The sequence below is a fragment of the Patagioenas fasciata genome, chromosome 4 (genome assembly GCF_037038585.1).
Source record: "Patagioenas fasciata isolate bPatFas1 chromosome 4, bPatFas1.hap1, whole genome shotgun sequence".
NCBI lineage: Eukaryota > Metazoa > Chordata > Aves > Columbiformes > Columbidae > Patagioenas > Patagioenas fasciata.
In genome coordinates, this window is record NC_092523.1 from 71673682 (window position 1) to 71695986 (window position 22305).

At 40.1% G+C, this 22305-nt stretch overlaps 1 protein-coding gene across 2 annotated transcripts in view; it reads left to right on the plus strand.

Annotated features, from left to right (window-relative positions):
- Positions 1 to 22305, plus strand: part of NDST4 (N-deacetylase and N-sulfotransferase 4) — a 109821-nt gene that overhangs the window by 73870 nt on the left and 13646 nt on the right. For both annotated transcript variants that reach the window (XM_065837321.2, XM_065837320.2), the window contains 5 exons: positions 14802 to 14984; positions 16753 to 16849; positions 18514 to 18637; positions 19568 to 19742; positions 21556 to 21726. In XM_065837321.2, coding sequence (XP_065693393.2) covers positions 14802 to 14984; positions 16753 to 16849; positions 18514 to 18637; positions 19568 to 19742; positions 21556 to 21726 — 750 coding nt within the window. The remainder of the gene's footprint in view (positions 1 to 14801; positions 14985 to 16752; positions 16850 to 18513; positions 18638 to 19567; positions 19743 to 21555; positions 21727 to 22305) is intronic.

The following is a 22305-nucleotide window of genomic DNA, read 5'->3' on the forward strand; positions in this document are numbered from 1 at the left end:
ATTAGCAGGCTACTGCCTGTAGGGACAGGTGTGTCCCTCTCCAATACAATGAGAAGAATATGTTTTACTGAATTAAAATGTTATTAACCAACTATGTCAGAATTCATTTTAATGGTCACAAACATACCAAATCAAATGAAAAAAAAAAAAAAGGTGTTGACCCTTATTTTTCTTTGTACAGGGGCTGCTTGTCCTACTTGGACAATGTAAACCTTATTATCACATATAAGCGAAGATTACGGTGAAGCACAAGAGAGTGGCCAGATGCTTGTCCCTGTGGAGAGGACCATAAGGTTGTCATCCCAGGGCATCCCAGCCAGAGCCACCTGTGCAGGCAATATAACTGCAGGACACAGTCGTCAGCTTTTGTCTGAGGAAGAGGGTAGTATCTTTACTCAGAAAAACCCTTAAATCCTATGCACGTTTGGCATTGTAAACACTTTGTTTTCTTCCTGCCACAGCACATATTAAGGTTCAATACAAGCAACATACATTTGTACAGAAAGATAGCACACTACAAAAGTACCTCTATCTACGGTTCAATCACCTCTTCCCCTAAAGATATTTCCTTTTGTAACTGAAAGTCCTGTAAGCACTGATAACATGATACAAATATTATAATACAAACATAAAAGTTGAAGCCACTTTTATCATCCAAGTCTAGGTGTATGATTAAATCTACTCCAACCTTGCTCAGGCTTTGGAATATTTTTTCCCTTTGTAAATCATTCTTTTTTCCTCCATTCCACATGGCCACCCCACCTGCTATTATCCCATGGAATCTCAAGCCTTCAGCAGCATATTTGGAAATTAATTATCTTAAAACTCAGAGCATGAATAAAATATTTCAAGGTTAACACATCTCCTTTCTTTCTTTCTTTTGTGACGTTTTCCTTCTTTATGAAAACTGATACCCCACAACATGCGTTTTGGTACTTTATCAGAATTACTTCCCAGCAAGTTATGTGATCTCAGAGATGGTAATAAATGACTGCATGTCAACAAGAGGGTTATTGGGTAAAGAGAAAAAGAATCTGTTACCTTCAAGCACACACCATACGATAATTTATTAAAGTGTCAGGAGCAAGCCTTTAAGGTAAAAATGAGCTGACTCAGAATTCTCTGATTATTGAAAATGAATCCTTAATAGAAGTAAATGGACAAGAACAAAATTTCTTTGCTGTGTTTGCTATTCAAAATTAATTGGAAAGTGGCTGATTTGAGAATATTATATCCTCTAGTGAACTGAAAATGCTGTATTTTTTTTCTTCTGAAACGAAGAGTGGAAAATTAAATTAACTCTGAGGTTTGTTTGCTCAGAGTAGGCCACCAAAATGGATTAATTAATCATCATTTATGAATACTCTATAACATTGAGCAGTCAGCTCTTCATAAAAGTGCAAGAATAGCAACACGACAGTAGAAGAGTTATAAAAACAAATGATAAATTTCCTACATCTCTCCAATCTATATCAACTTGCCTAGCATTTCTTTCTTTGCAGTCTGAAAGAAAATATTCTGGTGAAAACACTTATTCAGTGTGTACAGGTGACTTCAGTTTAAACGAGATAATTTACACTTGTTGTACAGATCTGTGTGCTGTGCAGGATTCTGGGTAGTAATTTTCAGAGGGAAATGTCAGTATTGCTCTGAGTTTACCTTCCTCTATCTGGAAACTATGAAGTACCATGTTAAAGGTAATAGACATAATTCATTCCATCATTCAAAACACAGTCAGAACCAGATCTTGTTTAAACACATCTATAAAGAGAAATGTCGGAGAAACAGTCATTTATGGATGATTATCCAAGTTAATAATCATTTTGATCATTATTTCCCATTAGAAGATACATGAGCACATTTCTCTCCAAGTTCAGCTGGCTCAGAGGATGATATTTTAACCAACTGATTGGAAGGGTAAATAGAGAGAAAAATTACCAAAGACACAGTTTAAAAAACAAAAAACAAAAACACGCTGTCACATCACTAGGATGAGCTACTCTTGAACTTACTGAAGTCCTGTTGAAGCAAATAAGGCAGCTTGCACCTTCGCCTGTTGTCTTTAACTGTAATCTGGGACATATTGCACGTCCTCTACTGCTACTAACACAGGCCCCTGAGCAATATGTTATGCACCTGCTAAGGCAAATGCTTTGTTTCTTAGGGTTCCCAATCTGCCAACCTTAAAAAAAAAAAAAGACTGAGTTTACTTCAGGACTAGTTTCATCCTGCCTAGAAATATTGCTCTCCCCATAACCTGCCAGACTAGTCAGTGGATACTTCCAAGCTGTGGGATGACAAAATTTACCCCCAGGTCATTGCAGGTGGAAGAAATTTGATAGAGCATTCCCTGATGACCCACAGTGCATACGCAGGGAGACCAGAGTCAAGTACACAGTTTGGCTGAAATGCAACGTTCATAAATATTTATTACCACTGTTATTAGCTCCTTGGCAGCCTGGCCACTGCTGACTCCCCTGGCTGAATGCTGTCTAGTTGTTTACACAGATTCCTGAGTGGCAGAGTCTTCTCTTCTTATCCAGAAATCACAGCCATAAAGGTACTACATGAGTAGAGCAAATTCTCTTAATTACGTATCATCATATCCTCTGTGGTCTGCATAACTGAGGTTTAATGTTGCTTAAAACATAAGCACCACATTTAGATTTCTTCAAAGTAATGAAAGAGCTGTTTATATCCATTAAAATAAAGTCAAACGGGAAAAACATTCTGACTATTTTCCACTCACGCAACTAAGAAGCCCCATAAGATATTTTAGAAATTCTGGAAAAAGTAATTACTTTTGCTGCAAAGATATTTAATCTACACTAAAAAGTGATCTTTCCTGGATTTTCTGTAATACTTACATGGTACCAAAGCATGTCATTATTTAATTATATACTAGGCATTTAGGAACAAGTATACATCAACAGAGAGCAAAGCTGACCCTTCCCTGGAAATAAGGCCAAGCAGTGAGAAAACTTGGTGGGTGCAGAAGCAGGAAAGCCTGCAAGCTGGTGGATGGTCATGGCTCTGTCCTGAGCACGCAGATATCACCCGTCACCTCTGCATACACATATGTGCAATGCTCAGTAAAATATTTTTATCCATATCCAATCCAGCACTTTATTTAACCAGAGGGTTTTAACACCACTCAACAACCCTGGCCTGGATATCCCTTGAAGAACAACTAGGCTGACCCATCGCTCCTTCCTTGCTGCTCACAGCCACCAGGCAGCACTGCAGAGCAGGCATTGCTACTCCAAGTACTTTGTCGCTAATTAGCACCATCCCCCGTCACCACCATGGAGAGGTTTAGATCCAGCTTCCACATGGACGCGAAATTCAGCAAAAAGATGCAGTGTGAATGATCAGGCAACCTGGTGCACAGTACGTACTGGTCCTAAAAAGGAGGCAACCACAAGGTTTCTTGTAAGTGCCAAGTGTCGTCCCCCATATCTCTTCCTTCTCAGATCTTAGAAACTATATTTTAGAGTAATATATTTCCACGTTCAGTGCTAACATCACTCCCACAGACCCAAAAGCAAAAGTTTTACTTTACCCATGAATACATAAGAGGCAAATTGTATTTTTTTTTTTGCATTTTTTCATGCTGTGATAAATACAAAACTTGCAAGACAGCCCTGTGCGCAGGTGGTGCCTACAGCACAACGCTCAGAGTCATTGCAAAAGACCTCAGACTAATGCTGGCCCATGGTGGTCATTTACCCTTCTACTGCAGCAGTGGTGCTGTCAGGACAGTATTTGTGACATTAAGAACAGTAAGGGAGAGCTGCCATCATTTCAGTGCAGTCATAGAGCAAACTTCACCATTTTCTGTAGATGGAGTTAACCAGAGCAGGATATAATTTGGTATCATAAAGTGATGCTACGGAATACTCAAATTATTAATTGACACAAAATAATTGAAGCTGAACTTATTTTTATCTGCAGAGGATTGTGACTGAAATGGTTGACAGCCTCAACCAGTATCTTGTTACTTGAAAGAAGTTAACAATGATCATACAACATATACCATCAGGGAAATGAGTTATTGCTAGCTATCTCCTTATACAAATTCCTTTGATCATCTTTGAAAACTATTCAAGACTTATCAGAGCTGTTTCTTTGACAATACTTTCATTACTCCATCAGAAATAGTAGGTGTACAAATCTGACTTAAGTCAATAGTACCCAAATACTTTTTCATCTGATTCATTTGTGTAATTAAAAGTTGGATTTATTCTTGAGTTTGAACTAAGGTTTTTTTGGGGGGGGTTTGTTTGTTTTTTGAGAGGATGTTCTTAGCATAAGGCAGTCTTTCAATAAGAAAACATGGATGGCAACAAGACAAATTCCTACATCGTGAATTTCACTTAAAAATGCAAATATTTCCTTATAACAGGAGGCCCGAATTGCTCTAGACTTCTGTAAAGACTTCATGAGGCCCAGAGATGTAACTGGCAGCACCATACCTGTGCAGAATTCATTAAACTTTATCCACAATTAGCTGTACTGCTGATCACTTACACAAGTGTAACAAATTAACAGACAAAAAAAAAAATCCATTTATTTTTTTCCATTATAATTCAGCTATGCACTGGTTGCATAAAGTCATCAACAGCAGCACTTTTTCACAGGCTCTGAAAGCATGTCCTGATAGTAGAAAAATACCAGCCTTACTTTCTCATAATAGTAGGTTTAAAAAAAAAAAAAATAGATACATAACTAATGGAGTGGAACCTTCTAACCAGCTTTTTTCATCTAGGACCCCATACATCAAAGATGTATACAACATAGGAAAGAGTTGCTGAGTACTTGTATTGGAATGTGGTCATGATTTAGCCTTTATTTTAGAGTTGAGACTTCTGTGGATATTAGACAATAAAAAACAAACATAACTTTATTCTCAGAGGAAAAGGAACAACACACAGGACTTTTCTGTCAATAATAAAGAATTCATTTAATCATACCAAGTAAATAATGGAAAAGTAGAAAGCATTGCTGGGTAAATGAGAAACTATTTTGCTCTTTGAATAGGGAATGTTAAAGCAACACAGATACACTACAGCATCTGTACAGTTGTCTCAGAGCCATGTACCACCACTGATCGACAGCAGCTTCCCCTCCCATCACTGGGAGCGTTTAGGGTGGAATACAACCACTGTAATGAATACAGGCATGGGAAATAAAATGTCATTCAATGGTTTTGTTTCCCCTTCAATCAAAGACAAAAATGTTTCTTTCCAAACACTGCCTTTGTTGCTTTCTTTAGAGATACCATGTTTGGAAAACTATTTTATTATCCTGTCAAAATATAAAAAGATGTACAGAGTTGAAATAGAGTAAAATGTAAAAAAAAAAAAAAGCTATTTTGCCTCAGTAGCAGAAGGGTCATGAATATGAATAGTGCTGAATTTTAGAGAAACAATTCATCATTATTAAAATTAGTGCCTTGTCAACACAAAAATCTAACTCCCATCTTCCTTTTTGTGCTGCTGTACAAACAGCTGCATTAAGAGCCCAAGTGTCCTGGGATTCATTATCAGTGAATGGGGCTCTGGCTCATAAGGTACAAGAAAAGTCTGTAATCCATAATAGGAGGCTGTCAGGATGTGAAATATATTAAACACTTGAAATTGAAAGAGGTATTTCTGTGGTCAGCCTAGCATAGAGCTACTTGGTATTAGTAAATGGACACTTGACAGTTTTGCATTCCTCAGCCATGACATCCCATTTACACATTCAGAAATACAACATGCTGCCATCTAGATTCAATTATGAGAGCTTGCTCTTGGAGCAACTGTACAGCATTTTCTGAGCACAATGGAAAAAGACAGAATAGCAAAATTCATTTTTCTGGGAAACATTCATGCAAGAGAGGAGCAGAGAAAAGCAGTAAATATGCTACCACATTTCTACAAGAACAGGATGCTTGCACCATATATTTCCCAACATGTCTTGGTTTTGCATAAGGTTGAGCTATACCCTTGGCTTGTTTTGCATGTGTTAATTCCTTCCTTCCTGCAAATTTTAAGAGGTGGAAAAAAGTAAAAAGTTGACAAAGACTGAGAAACAAGTTCATTTTAAAGGAGCAGGATTCACACACAAGACTATCTCTGTTCCTGGGCTTTCCAGCAGCAGGGCAGAAAGATGAGCAGAAGCAAAGTACCTAAGGGGGAATGTCGCATCTAATTATTGAATGTCACCCCTGGAAGCATTCAAAGCCAAGGTGGATGGGGTTCTGAGCAACCTGATCTAGTTGAAGGCATACCAGCTCATTGCAGGGGGGTTGGACTAGCTGACCTTTAAAGGTCCCTTCCAACCCAAACTATTCTATGAGGACATGGACCACATTTATAGGTAAATTTTGTAATTTACTTTTTCATTGCAAGAGCTAGCTTTGTGGATAGGCATACTTTTGAATATCAGCATAAAGGTACCAGTCAATGTTTGATTCCCAAGACTGGATAGCCATCCTTGAGACTGGCCAGGTACGTCAGTGAGATTGGTTGTGTTACACTTCAGCTGGAAGGTTGAGTGTTAACAACCCTTTCTCCAGGAATTTCTGTTCTAGCATGTGGGCATACGTTATCCTCAAAGTAAAAACAGAAGCTTTGTGCTAGTTTCATAACTGTTTTAATTAACTAGGACAGACAGCAAGGACATTGGTGATTATGGAGCACAGGCTCCTGGGGAACAGAGGAAGTAGACTTATTTAATACCAGCTCCTGTATAGATCAACAAAACTGCAGGTATCTTTTGCTCAGGCTGGAGGGATTCACACCAGCTGAAGGTAGGGCTGACCTTCGGTCTTCCACAGCTTTGAAGTGAGACATCAAATACTCCAACACTCAAAGCTGCATGCATAGCATAAACAAAATCCTGTCATAAACCACACAGACACAAATGATAGTGTTCTAAAACCAGTAATGTCCCAGGTTGAGAAGTCAGTTTACCCTTTGACAGTCAGGATAGTTGTGTTGCTGGTGACTATATATACTAAGGATTTTAAGCCTCTGAAAACATCGCTAAATGGCTAATGGGATTTTCATAGTTACCTGGTTACTGCTAGCCAGTCTGAAAATCCCACTAAAGCTCAACACTTTTTGCAAGCTTGTCTTTGAAGCTATGCCCCACACTGCAGAATCCACAGTGGTTTGCACTTCTCTGGGATGATCCACCCAAAAAAGACAAATATTATTTCTGGTGTTAGACAAGCACCCTAATGTCCCCTGGAGACAGGCAGCTAACCTACATCCCAAAACCTGCTGGCAGGAAAGTGGGACAAAATTAGAGATGAGCTTTGCAGAAGTAGCTTCCCTGCAAGATGTTGACATTATTCTGGCATAGTAATAGCAAAGCCACAGCCGACAAGTTTGGAGGCGAGTCTGAACACAAGTTGATGTGGTGGAGTGAGGATAGCAGAGGTGACACAGTTATCAGTATGCCTGAGGTCATATCTACAATTGTAAAAACATGTATGGACTCCCATCTCTAGGTACACTACTGCAAACAGACACTCCCCTGATGTTTTTAGGATATGGCACTTAGCTACATACATGGTGCTTTGCAAAAGTACAGTGTTAATGGAGACGTAAAAGGTAAAACTTCCAAACCTAATCATCATTATATGCTGTGTTATAAACCAGAAGCCTTCAACCAGCACTTAACACACACACACAATAACACAGTATTGCTGTGAATATACTTATTGGTAAGGCTTCATTAGCTTTACAGAATGTTTCTACTGGGCTCTGTGACAGCAATTCTCACTATTTCTGCACATTACTAAATTCAACTAAGCAATTGTTAAAAAGGTTTCCAAATATGTGTTAGTTAATTGTGGATGCTCTAATGCAGTCATGAGTGGTTTTAGTTAAGACCATACTGAGTTTTGCACTTACAGGAGGAAATAAACCTCTATATTCTGCATTAACAGGTACATAGGGCTGTTCATCTGCAGAAAGTACACAAACTCCCTAATTACAGAATACAGTTTATAGGTACTTCAGGCAGATCTAACATTGTTTATATTCCAATAATTTTGAAACAAGTCCTTCATTTTTCCCTACTAGCTAATCTAGATTTAATTTTACATATATAAACACACACATGCATATACAAACATTACATGCAGAGAAAATGCCTCTATAATATTGGATATAATCAATTGTAAAAACTCCTGAAAACAAGAACCAGAGAATAAAATGGTGCAATTCTGTGTCATTAGTTTTTATACAATCTCATATCATAGATGTGAAAAGTATGGGCTCTTCATTTCAGTGCAGTTTCAGCGGAGACTCAAAACAATATGTACCCACATTACTACCCCCACCCCAGCTTCTTATCTGTGTTTCTTCAACATATCTGCAAGCACTTCATATTACCACCCAGGCATGTCCAGGCGAGGTGCTGCCTGGGGAAAGCCTGACCCTGCCAGACATCCCTGGGGAGGCAGCAGGAGATGTTACCCCTCAGAGCTACCCCACCAGCCCATTTGGCTCTGGGGTGGGATTGCAGGCATCACCTGCCCCTGCCACCAACTCCTGTGTTGGGTCAATGCCACAATGAGGAGCTCTTCTGCAAAATCCAGCTCTGCATTAGGCTGTGCCTGAAGCCCATGGCCCCCTTTCACACCCCTCCCAAACAGGCAGCCAAACTATTCCCCCAGAAGTTTGCACCCACCTTAATTACCCTCTGCTTGGGGTGTATTGCCTTTTTGATTAATCAGGCCTGTGCTCCAAGAAAAATGGGTGGTCATCCCATCCTGCTTTGAAACCCAACAGGAGCTGCTGGTTCCCTGGTCCTGCTGCACCAGGAGTCACTGTTGGCTTCCCCAGAGCCTTTTCCATGCTCAGATGTCTCAGGTCAGACCAGTTTGGGTTTGTTAATGATTCACTAACCAAGTATTATGTCTTGGAAACAGAGGAGCTGGTAAATAGCCAGATGCAGGGTGCAGCTTTCTGTTGGATTCTGTCAGGTGGAAGAAGTATGAAGTACCCTTTTTTTTCCTCCCTCCTCTGCTCACCCAGCCTAAGGGAAATAAAACAATTTACCAATCAGAATGGTCCATTAACTACACAGGCAGTCTGAGAAATTTGGGCTTACTGTTCTCCTCTCACATCTCTCTTTTAAAAAGAGCAAAATTGCAGACCATTGTGGACATTTCTGAAATGTTAATACAGAGCAGGCAACAGAAACCAGCAGAAAAAAAAAAATCCCACTACAAAAGTAAAATCAGAATTTCCACACTCTGTGGGCCACACCTATCAGGTATTTCCCATTTAATACAGACAGAAATAAGATGCTCCTGGGAGCGCTGCAAGGGCAGAGCAGCCCAACAGCAGCTGCTCTGGCCAACACTGCACCACACACCACATGCCAGCTCCATTCTGGTCTTGCACAGATTTGAACAGTTGCAGCACTGAGCAACAAAAAGCAGGATTAAAATATGCACATTTTGCATAAACACATTGACATTAAAAATACATAGGGCATGTCATGCCAATGACTTTGGCCCTTAAAGCTCCTACCCATTGCTGTCAGTGTAGGCAATGCATGTTAATTCATCTCTCCATCAATGGAGGACAGGCTTAAGAAAGGAAATCCCATTGATTTTAACAAACAGCTGAGGACAGCTTTTTTTCTTAGACGTAAAAAACCCCTTTTCATACAAAGAGCTCTGCCCCTCAAGCTTAAGCTGATGGCAGTTCTTCCAAATAGAGACAGCTCTCATCTTTCTGTCAAAAAGTTATGAAGGTGGATCAGAAGTTATCATTCATCACCCTAATGATTAACTCTTCACAAATCACACCATCCCTCTGTATCTCAGTTCTGTCACCAACAAAATACATATCTCAGAACTCCCTTTTTTGTGCAAATCTTTGACAGCCATAGCTAAAAAGCCATAGACGTTCCTTATCTGCTTACAATAACCAAAAAGCCATAGCTGTTCCTTATCTACTTACAATAAAACAGGGATTTAAAAGAATGATAAAAAATTTGTGCTTCTGTAACAAAAGGGCCCTGGCTACAGAAAAGGCAAAGTGATTTTGAGAAAGGCATGATGAATATATTGAATAATACAGGCCCCAGTACTGACCCCTGAGGCACTCCACTAGATACAGGCCTCCAACTAGACTCTGCCCCATTGACCATGACTCTCTGGCTTCTTCCCTTCAGCCAGTTTGCAGTCCACAGGAAAGCATTCTGTGATTTTATGTGATATGAGGAAGCAGCAGCAACTGAGATCTGGAACACTGAGTGGATAGCAGAAAGAGAGAAGAAAGCATAAAGGAAGTTTTCCTAGCTACACCTTCAGCATCCTTTTCCCTTCACACCTCTCAAAATATGAGTCATCAGTGACGGGAACAGAAGGAGAAGTGAATTGCCAAAGTTAATAAGATACTGCCTCAGTACAAACTACAGCATCATTTGAATGCTGCTGTCCTGCAAAGTGCCTGTGTGCTGCCACCTCTGTGGGGACATGACCGGTACCAAAGTTATACAAAACTGACCTCATTTCACATATTGTGTTGGCTATAGATCGTACAGTGGCAAGAAGGGATTTTGCTCAGTGCCTCCCTGCACACTTGTTTAACCCGCATGGCTCATGCTAGTTTAACCTTAAGAGTAACGCACTGCAACCAGAGCCCTTTCCCCAGCCTCAGGAATCTGAAACAATTTATTGCCTTTGTATCGCACCATTTCACAGAGCAGCATCCTGCCTCTCTCCTAAAAGTGTAATCCCTACCTTGATGAAGTGCTGCCTGCTGGTTACTGTCAGTCTGTGTGCTGTTGATTGCCTTATTTCCATGCTTTCTATGACAAAATGTATTCTCTTTTATTCACCAATTTTACTTGGAGCACTGCAGGAGGGGACAGTCCTTGGTTTTACTCCTGCCCTTGAGGCTGGTTCTGAAGCCTTTCTGTGTCCACCAAAAAAACACAGCAAAGTGGTGCAACAGTGCTATCACAGCACCAACCTTGATGCTCCCAGCAGCATTATGCTAGCTCAGCACATTTCTAGACCATTGCATTTTCTGTGTATTGATGTAACAGCATTAAAAGACACTTCTGTGTCCACCCATGCCATAAACATGAACAGTTAATATCCATCGCTTTTTCTCTCGACTGATTCAGAGATGGACAGCAAAGAATTACATATGGTTTTACCCCATGTTCAATGCATCACATTGTTGGGGTTTTTTTAATGTCAGATAAGATCAATGGAGCAAAAAAAAGTCAGGAAAGATACCTAAGATCTTTTGACTGCATAAAGAATGATCAATTGGAGCTTTTGGATTGGGCAGCAGTATAATGAAACTCTTAAAATAAGCTAATATCCATCTCGTATAAGCACATTTTTACATTTAAAAAAAATCTTGTCCATATTCAAGTTTAAAAACCCCCAAAATAAAAAGTAGATGTACTTACATACTTAATTTGTTACAATAATATTAAATGTCATTGGCAGACCCTTCAGCACTTATAAAAAAACCCACACCTCAGAGACAAGATTGTATTCTCCATCAACATTTCCTATAAATGTTTCCCTTTTCATTATTTTAAAACTGGTTGGAGAAAGCGCTTGTCACATTTTTAGGACCTGAACTCTAAATTAGAAAGGGTATGTTTACGTTGGGATTTTTTCAGTGGGTGAGGGAGAAAGTTAGTAGACTGGAAACCCAAAAATGATTGATTACCTTGCTTATAATTTTCTGTGGTACTACGTATGGACATGCACAAAGTTCAGGGTAATTTTAACGTTCACTCCAGTTATGTCAAGCACTTTCAGCCATAAAATTCATAGGCACTGAAACCCAAAAAGTTGGGCTGACAGGAAAAAAAAAAACCACAAAAACTTAGTTGTATAGTGGCCAATCTTTGCTCAACAGAGACCTAGAATGAAATAAAAGTGAGTAATAAATTACCTTTTGTGCAATGAAGAGGTCCAAGCGCAAACACACTGCAGATGGGCCATAAGGGACATTTTCTCCTTAGCTACATCCATCTTCAACTTATAGAAGTACTAAAAGCCTTGTAAATAATTTAACAAACTAATGGACGTGTTTTTAAACATTATGAGCTGATGCTTAAAGAAGCGCCACATTGGCAGAGCAAGACGGTGAAAGTGGAAAGCTTGCAGCTTTGTATTCTGTGGTTATTTTGAAAGGTAGATCAGCACAGTGCACTACAGACATAGTATTTTTACCAGCAGCTCTTTGTTCTGCTAGAGCTCAAGCCTGGGACCACAAAGAAGCAACATACTGAAGGGTAAACTTAATCTTTAGGTGGTCATAGTGGTTTGTTTTGGAAAGCTCTTCACAGTCAGCAGGACAGAGCCAGGTGGCCTGGTGGTAGTAACCTTCCTGAGAGATACCTGGGCATTTTGCAGCTATTTTAGGTGTGAAGGTCCTGAGCTTTGAGACTCAGGTCTTCCCACCAGTTCAGCTGCTCTGGGGGCTTGGTTACCACCCAGCTGAGACACAGGTTTCCAGGGCTCTAACTCAGGGACTAGGGTGCCACTACCCCACCTCCCTTGTTTCCCAGCCATAGCCTCTCCCTGGCAAGGACAGCATCCATCCTGACATCTATAGCATGTCTGATTTATGTTTCAGGCCTCAAAACAGGCTAAACATTGTCCCCTGCACATGGGATGTGCAAGGCATCACCTAAACTACACCCAGATCCCCCAAGACACAAGGTAGGATGAGGGGTGGGGGGGGAAGTTCACTGACCTGAGCACACCCCTGGGACACTGGAGACCTGGATCTGCTGCTGTATCTCTCAAAGGGAGAAGATGCTGGTGCCTCCTACAGCCTGTACATCACTTTATAAGCTCACACAATACCATCAGTTCCCAGCTGTGCTGTCAGTTCCCATTCTTAATCATCCAAAAAGAGACTCACCTGGCCATAGGTATCTATCTGTAAAGCAAGCAACTTATCTGTGAATCAGGTGTCCTCACCACTGATGACTAATCTCTTTACAGTCAGGTGCTTTGGATCCCAAAATATGCATCGCCTATACCCCCATCCGTGCCTGCAGACCTGCATCTCGGCTAGGTAATGACCTAAGTGGCTTAGCAGACTGGCTATTGCTCATGTTGGTCTTCAGGTGTCAACCTCTCCCAAGGCTACACAAACAAGCTACCTAAACAAAATATGGCACAGGAAGGCTAGGGGATGGAGTGCTGAGCCTGTGTCCCTTTTTTGAGACCAGTCCAACCTGAAGGCAGATGGACCTGTGGTCTCACAGGGTGCACTTGAACTCACTGTGTAAAGAGGACATAAAACACTGTCAGCACATTGAGAATCTGCTCTTCCATGTGTTAACGCCTGCTGCTCAGTGTGGTTTCCCCTCATCACCAAGGGCCTGGCTCGGGCCACATTTTGCTCTCAGGCTCAGTTGTTCAGTGTGACATGAGGGAACACTTTCATAAAGGCCATCCATACATCATTCCTATATGGAGATATTTTAAACCTCATGTGAAGGAGGACTTCATGTGTAAGGTCACTGAAGATACTGTCTTTCTGCGGATTCTTCATCTCCCCTGTGAAAACCATAGCTGTGGTAGATGCACAAGACTTTGGGAAAGCAAAACTCCTCTGGACTATGGACACACTATTCTAACCAAGAACAATCACTGACTTCACAAAGCCTATGCTTTTTTTTGCTGTTCAGACATTTCCTACATTAAGGCAGGACAGCAAACTGCAAAACTTCCCACCAGCATATTCTGGAGTTCACTGGAGCCAACATTGTACCTTTAATTTTTTACTGCACATCAAGGTCTACATGACACATGATATCATTATTAAGAAGTGTACTGCTTGACATGCTGTTCTGTTTAATTGTAGTGATCACATTAGTTAATTTATACTTTTTGCAACCTGCTGCATATTGTTCATTGTCAACTTCAAAGCTGGTGGTGGAAAAGAAGATAAATATGCACAGTTTAGTTACCACAAGGATGTTATTTCATTATAACAGTGCCATTAAATTCGAGTGTCATTGCACATCCTATCTGAGGCCAACGTGCTGAGTAAAATAGTCAAGTAACAACACTCAGTTTGATAGTATCTTCATAAAACTAAATAATGACAATCTACAGATAAACCAGGCCTTTGCAGCCATGAAACCGAGTTTGATCACCTCATATAAAGAAAATACAGGGAAATGTATTCTTCACATTATTCTTACAAATTCTCTTTATCCTTCTGAAAGAAATTATGAGACCTACAAATCAGTGGCCATGTAAAGGGTAACCATAGTAAGGCTGATAAAAAGGCAGAAGTTATATCTGCTTTAAGGAGAAATCAATGACAGTGATATTTAGCTGAGATATCATCAATCACAAAAGCTTAAAAATTTTATGTTTCAGAACTTGTTTACCTACTAACAGGCATAACATTTTAAATAAAAAAGCCAACCCTGCATTCAGAGGAAACAGTATATTAGTCAAATTTTCAAGTTAAAATCAGAAAATAAGAATAAAAAGACCTCTGAATGAATGTCTTAAATGCTGGCCCATGGGGAGCCCACAAGTGAATGTAACACTTCAGATAAGAAGGAGGATTTTAAAGAAATGGCACATGCAAGACAAGTTTGGAGATTTGACTCTCACAGAGAGCCTAGTAAGTGTGACTAGTTTAACATTTTAATTTTCTTCTTTTGTGTTTGAGTAGGGAAAAGATGATTTGGCAAATCTCCCAGGAGCCCCTGTGCCTGGCCTTCCAGCCAGATGCCACCGTCTCCTGATGTACTGTGACTGAAAAGTTTCTCTTGTCTCTTAGATCAGCATCTTCATGACCCATTTGTCTAATTATGGGAATGACCGCCTGGGGCTGTACACCTTTGCAAACCTGGCCAGCTTTGTTAAGAGCTCGACTAACCTGAACCTGCAGACGCTGCCCCCAGTTCAGCTGGCTCATAAGTACTTTGAGCTCTTCCCGGAGCAGACGGACCCTCTTTGGCAGGTAACGTCACAACCTCTTCCTTCTCCAATTACAATCCACTTGCTGAAATAAAGATACTTCCCTGATAAATAAATTAATTAATTAAAATGCACTTCACATTCAGATGTTATTTCTTCCTGCATGTCCTTTTAGATTATCTAAATTTCACTGAGAGACCACTCATTTTGACTAAAAATGCTTTTTCTTCCACTCACCCATGATCAGGCATGGTAAAAGCACCTAACTGCCATTTATGTGAGAGAAAGCTTCCCTCCCTGCCCCTCCTGTCTGTAGTATCGTTGATGCATCATGTTAACCAACAGTGTTGCATTAACTACTCCTGTTACACTATTGGGGAGATGCATGCAGAAGACAGGTAGCAAGAGCTATCTAAAGGCAAAAAATGAAGCTTTGTTGTGACCATTAAGGGGGAATCACTAATATTGAATCACTGCAGCTACAAGGAGGATTTCACAGCACCTGAGCTTCCTTCAGTGAAACAGCAAGGAAAAGTGAGGGTGGGAGGGGTCAGAGCAGCAAACACAGGTAGCAGAACGGGCAGGTATGTTAAGAATGGAAAAGGGTTTCTGCACAGATTGACTGTTTTTATCTGTGTTTCAAATGCACAATAATGCTGCTTATAATCTCACCACTGTAATTTCCTGATCATTGTTACACATATCTGGCACTTCTCTTACTCAGAATATGATGTGCCACACTGTGCTTTTAGCTCTGCAGGCATAAATCCAGACACCATGGAGATCTGTGCAGTTATTTTAGGGCTAGGCTGCTAAAAAGGAGCAGAAAATTTCCCTATTATTTTTGGCCCAGATGCAAAAGAAGTACAAATCTAGAATATTTCCACTGAGTTTAGCAAAGCTGCAGTGATTCACATCAGTTAATGATTCCCTCCATTATATTTTGTTAACTTTATTCACTAGCAAACTGTGTCTTCTATTACCAGCCAATACTATGCAAAAGCAGTATCTATATGATAACTGCTTTAAAGAACAGCCGTTCCTAACCTTTTCTGTGGAGTTTTCTGTTCACACATTTTTATTCTGCATTCATAGCTAGTAGAAAGATAAGGAGATGAATAATATGCCACATTTCTATTTTGTCCTTCTTTTTGGGTTCTTATGTAAATTAAAATTGGCACTAAGTCCTATGCATCTGAAACCATTTTGTCACCTAAGAAAGTAATACCTTGAAGCTATTCAAACAGAGGTTTCAATTTTAACTTCAAATGAAAACTTGATTAAATCGATATTTTAATCTTTTTTTCTTCTTTTTCTTTTTTTTTTTCCTAATGACTGAACTTAAACCTCAGTCATGTAAAACCATTATAAACACATTGAATTTTAGTCAAAGGGACCACATATGTGCATACGTACATCCTATGGACTCTGAGTTTACGAAGTGAGCCTAAGAGAGGAAAGGAAATGCAGTAGCCTCACAGGGCGTAGATTTTGACACTGATCTCTCCAGGATTTACATGACTGTGCAGTGTTCCTGACTTCACTGGGACCCTCGTAAGGACTGGTCCTGAAGAATACCCGGGAGTTTGGTCTCTGTGTACCTGAATGCTCAACCAAAGGGCTTCCATGAGTCCATACTGGAGTGCTCAGCATCTGTCACAAGCAAACTCTGATGAGGAAATGTGGGATTTTGCAGCTTAGTGTAAGGCTCTGGTGTTAGTGAATAGCATTTAGATCCTGCAGAGACTCCTGTACATGGAAAGCATTTAGGGTACCTCCAGGGTAATACAACTGCCCTTTTCCTTCTTCAGAATCCATGTGATGATAAACGACACAGGGATATTTGGTCCAGAGACAAAACTTGTGACCACCTACCAAAATTTCTCGTGATAGGACCCCAGAAGACAGGTAAGAAGTAATAAATTTGTAACCAAAGCTAGCCCCCCAGTTTATATCCGTGTGTGTGTCCTGTAGCCAACTCCCTGACATAGGGATGGTGCATTCCCCATCCCTAAGGGATTTGGGCAGTAACTCCTTCACTGCCAACAGAAAGTGACAACTGTATGTATAGTAAAATTGCATTCTCTTTCCTCTACCAGACACAGCTACCACATGTCTTCCAACAGAATAGCACAAAAATTTCACAGCAATCTCGGTTCTAATGGATATTATTACTCTTTCCTGATGCAGCATTTGTTTGAACAGGGAAGGTTCAAGTACAATGTATTTATTACCTTCAGTTACAATTTTCTTATTAAAAACTTAGTAATAGATGCTTTCTAATATATGAGGATCTATTATTTTAGGGATAGCTTTGACCGGTTTCTTTTGGGGAAGAAGAGTCAGCTCAGAACTCTAGAGCTCAGTCGCCCTTGCGGTGAGAGCCCAGCGTTTCTGCTGCCATTCCAGGCTTCACTTTGAGAATAGGATGAAGTTCCCCTCAGCTCACCTGTTTGCAGGTGATGAAAAGGACCGTGCAGCAGTCAGGTCTTCATACTGGTGCGTGACAGCTGTATACATCTAATTTCACTATAGAATTTAGTCCATCAGTAATAAGACACACCGGAAAGTCATGTAAACATTCACCAAAAAAAAACAGACTAGCTGTCAGAGTGTCCTATGTTAAGTTTGTTATTAAGTTCTTTGACAAATTATTTCAGCATCTTTTGAGACCCTAATTGACAATAAACATATTTACCAACTTGCAGGTCTCTCACGGTCTCAGGGCATTATTTAAATTAAGCCACATATTCTCATTCCCAAGATAGCTATTACTGTTGTGGATATATTAGAGAAAGTGGATCTGAGGCAGAGAAACAAATGACTAATCCAAGATTATATAGAAATTGTGTGACAGTGACAAAGAGATGGCAGGTCTTGTTTCAGAGTTCAATGCAAGTTTGCGTAGCATAAAATCATTGAAAAGCAATTTCAAAGACACATTCTCCAAAATTTCATTTACCAACATGTATCATTTCCAGTTGTTTTTGTCAAACAACAAAAGTATTGTTACTGGGATTTTAAAGCATACTTATTACAAACAGGTTTGTTGACATTGAAATCGACAGCATCACTTGAAAGGGTTCTTATTCCTCAATAGCAGACCCCCAAGAAAAATACACAGAGGACAAAAGTGTGGTTCTGAGAGGGGAAAAAAAAAAAAGGGAAAAAAATAAAAACATAATCCCATGATTAGTGCTTTTGAGAAGTTTTGTGCAACATAAATACTTGAAAAACAAATGTGTTCAGGCAAAATTCCATCACTGGTTAAATAGACTATCAAGCAAGCAATGCCATCAACAGCAATCTTGTGCTTGTGTCAGAGGGCAGAATTTAGAGTCTGGAAATAGGAAAAACGTAATAAGCACAGAATTCTGCACATATTCCCTGCTCTCTCTGAAAGTCCCTTGTGCTTACGTACGCTTTTCATGAATAGGCAATTTTCTTATAAACGGTAATCTTTCTAATTTTCCTGTGTATCTCAGCGTGTATTGATTTAAAATACTTTCTTAAATGAATAAAGTTTAAGGTTTTTTTCTGTTTCCTAATGGCATCACTTTTTGTTGTTGTAGGAACAACAGCACTTTATTTATTTCTTCTGATGCATCCTTCCATTATCAGTAATCTCCCTAGTCCAAAAACTTTTGAAGAAGTTCAGTTCTTCAATGGAAACAACTATCACAAGGGAATTGACTGGTAAGAATAATAACAAAACAAAAGTGTTCATTATTAATACATAGTAAATCACAATTAAACAATTATGGAAGCACATATGACATCTACATAATTACTGGATGAATTTGTTATACTTGGCATTATCAGGCAGAGAAACTAATTTGTAATGACGGGACTTTTAATCAAGTCCTTAATTTTGTTTAGATATTACAGCAGCAAATTTCTTCTGTTTTTCACCAATGAATACACTAGCCAGCTCAGTTATGATGTCTGTCTTCATGTTGAATAGCACCCCTGTCTTTTCATGATTATATCTTCACTGAATTATACCCTTCTTCTTCAAAAGTGGCTTTTCATGAAGTAAGATTTGTTTCTTCATGAGAAAAATATTCCACTGTAAAGAATTTCACCTGGTACTCCTGTCACAATTTTAAATATTGTTTTTTACAATTTTTACTTTAAGAAAAACACTTTTGAATTGAACTTTCTATTTTACTTATTTTTACTTCCAAACAATTTTAAATGGAAAAGGCCATTCTGAAAATACCTAAAAGAAAAGATTTGTCACTTCCAAAATGAAATATTTCCACAACGTTAAAATTAAATGGTTGACATTTTGAAGCTTTTCCCATTTTTTTCTGCACCAAAAACTAAAGTCACTCCAAAATGGTGAAAGATATCCCTTTGACACTGAATTTATTAGCAAAAATCCAATTTGTCAAAGGAAAACCTAATTAACTGACTTCATGGAGGCTTTAGCTATCACCAGTACCATGTAAGAGCCAAGATATGTTCTCCCTACTCCAGTTCTCAAGTGAGCTGAGAAATTCAATTTTGCTTCTTGAGAATTATGTTTGAAAATTCATCTTTTCATCTACCGTAAAATGGGAAGAACAGGGTCATGACTTTTTGGGGATACTGCTAATTCTAACTAGTTTCTACATGTCTCAGGTACATGGATTTCTTCCCCACTCCTTCCAACGTCACCACTGACCTCCTCTTTGAGAAAAGTGCCAACTATTTCCATTCTGAGGAAGCCCCTAAACGAGCCGCTTCTCTCATCCCCAAGGCCAAGATCATCACCATCCTCATCGACCCATCTGATCGAGCATACTCCTGGTATCAGGTACAGACCATGCCTTCAAGAAACAGTCAAATCAACGGCAGGGGATGATAGCCAACATCAGTGGGAATTTGTGTCCTGGAGCAAGAATGGGATTTATTGCAAAACATTTGCACTGTGTAGAAGTGGAAGGATGCTGAATGCCAACTTCTGCAGTTGGCACCTATGACACCAGTGTCATAAATGATAAAACTTCTCAGTGCAGAGCTGCCACCAGCTGTAAACAAACAGTTTAATCTCAATTACAGCTGACACTGCATAGAGGAAAAGCTGTGCTCCTCGCCTAGGGAGATACACAGGGGTAAATGAACATGGCTTGGCTAGAAAAGCAGAGCTCTTCATACTGAGAATCTGGTACCTCATCCTGTCCTCCAGCTTGTAAATTGGGCAGTATGCCATGGTGTGCAATGTATGCAGTGTCTTTTAAAGTTTCACAGAATCACAGAATAGTTTGGGTTGGAAGGGATCTTCAAAGGTCATTTATCCAACCCCCTGAAATGAGCCGGGACATGTTCAACTAGATCAGGTTGCTCAGAGCCCCATCCAACCCGGCCTTGAATGTTTCCAGGGATGGGGCATCCACCACCTATCTGGGAAACTTGTTCACGTATTTTACCACCCTCACTGTAAAAATTCTTTTCCTCATGTCTAGCCTGAACCTCTCCTCTTTTCATCTAAAACCACTACCCCTCATCCTTTCGTAAACGGCCCTGCTAAATGTCTGTCCCCATCTTTCTTATAGGCCCCTTCTAAGTATTGAAAGGCCACAACAAGGTCTCCCCGGAGCCTTCTCTTCTCCAGGCTGAACAACCCCAACTCTCTCAGCCTGTCCTCATAGAAGAGGCATTCCATCTCATTTCCAAGGAGTTAAAAAGAGCTGTGCCTGGAGAGTATTTTTTTTCCCTCTCTGGAAATGAATGAAAGCCTGTTGGTTTTCCTAGGAAACTCTAGGATGTTCTTTCTTGCCTTTTACTGAGCCCACACCTTCCCGTAACAAAGTCTGCAGTAGGTTTTTAAAGCGACATTTAAGCATGCATGCAAAATATGGTGTAGTCATGTAGGTAAAAAAAAAAAAAAAAATACCAAGAACAGTGTTAAAAGAGACACAAATAAATAACATTGTAATAAGCATGTCTGACACTGTTACTATGGGTTCTGCAAGGCATAAAACGTGGCCTAGGGATGCCATCTGCACCCTTGTTAATACCTCATTTGCACCTTTACATAAGGTGCCAGTGTAAGTGCAGTGAAAAATTGTGTCTATTCAGACAGCATTTGGCTCCTCAGTTGTCCTCCTGACCCTTGTCCGAATGGTGGCTCCATCCTGCTTCCAGGTCTCTCTCACTCTTATCTAGCAGAAGTGTCACCCGTGGGGATCCAAGGGGCTGCTGTGGGCTGCAGCTGGGCTGGCACTGCCAGTTGACGTGTGCCAGGAGAACAGCTGGCATGGTGCAGGAAGGAAGTTACTGCTTCATGGCAAATAGGACAATATGTATTAAAACTAGAAGTGATTGTCTAGCCTGATACAGGTAATGTGTCCATGCATTTCCAGCCCATGGCTCCAGTGTGAAACATGCAGAGGTGTGGAGCAGGATGAGCCACTGCCCTTCAGCTCTCAACAAGTTGAAGGCTCTGAACTAAGCACCTCAAGAAGGGAATTACAGGGCATATTCGGAAGGAGGCATTTAGGACGCACATTTTTGCTCTTCATGGGAATTAGAAGTACCAGAGCAATTTGCTTGTTCCTTCTTTTTCTCTTTGATTATGGTGTAATCTTCAGCGTCCTTATGACACGTGTCTACATATCTTCCACTAGCATCAGCGATCCCATGAGGACCCCACAGCCCTGAAATTCAATTTTTATGAAGTTATTACATCAGACCATTGGGCACCCTCAGAGATAAGGACTCTCCAGAAGAGATGCCTGACACCAGGATGGTATGCTGTCCACATCGAGAGATGGTTAACTCACTACCCTGCTTCACAGGTAATTTCCAAACTGTTTTATCACCAAGCTTATCGATTCTCAAAAAGTCTCAAAATCAGCATGGCCTTAGCATTAGGGGTGACAGGAAATGCAGATTTGGCAAGATTTGAGATATTTGGGAGACGTGTGTTGATTTTATTGTGTTTTGATTAAAATGGTGCAACAGAAAAATTCTACAAACTCTGCCCACATGGGCTTTATGGGGGGCTTTGGGGTTTCCTTGCAGAATCAGACAAGGTTGTCAAGGCTTCAGGGCCGCAAGAAAGAAGCAGCTGCAGCATAAGACAGTGTAGGAAGGTTTGACAAATTCATTTAGAAAAGGCCAAGGTTTTTCTAAAAAGAAATTTCATTCTGCTTCCCACTCACTCCTTTTCATAGAAGATTTCACATTTGTTTGATCCTGATTTGGAATTAGCCTCTCTCAGTGTTAGAGCAGAAATTCTTCATTTTGCCCAGTCTTCCTTCAGATGTTTTCTTGAGTTGTCTTTTATAATCTTTCCTCTTTCCTGTGAAAATTTTACATCAACACATAGACATAGAAAATATTCCCTTTACTTAAAAAAGAGGTTTCTGGATATA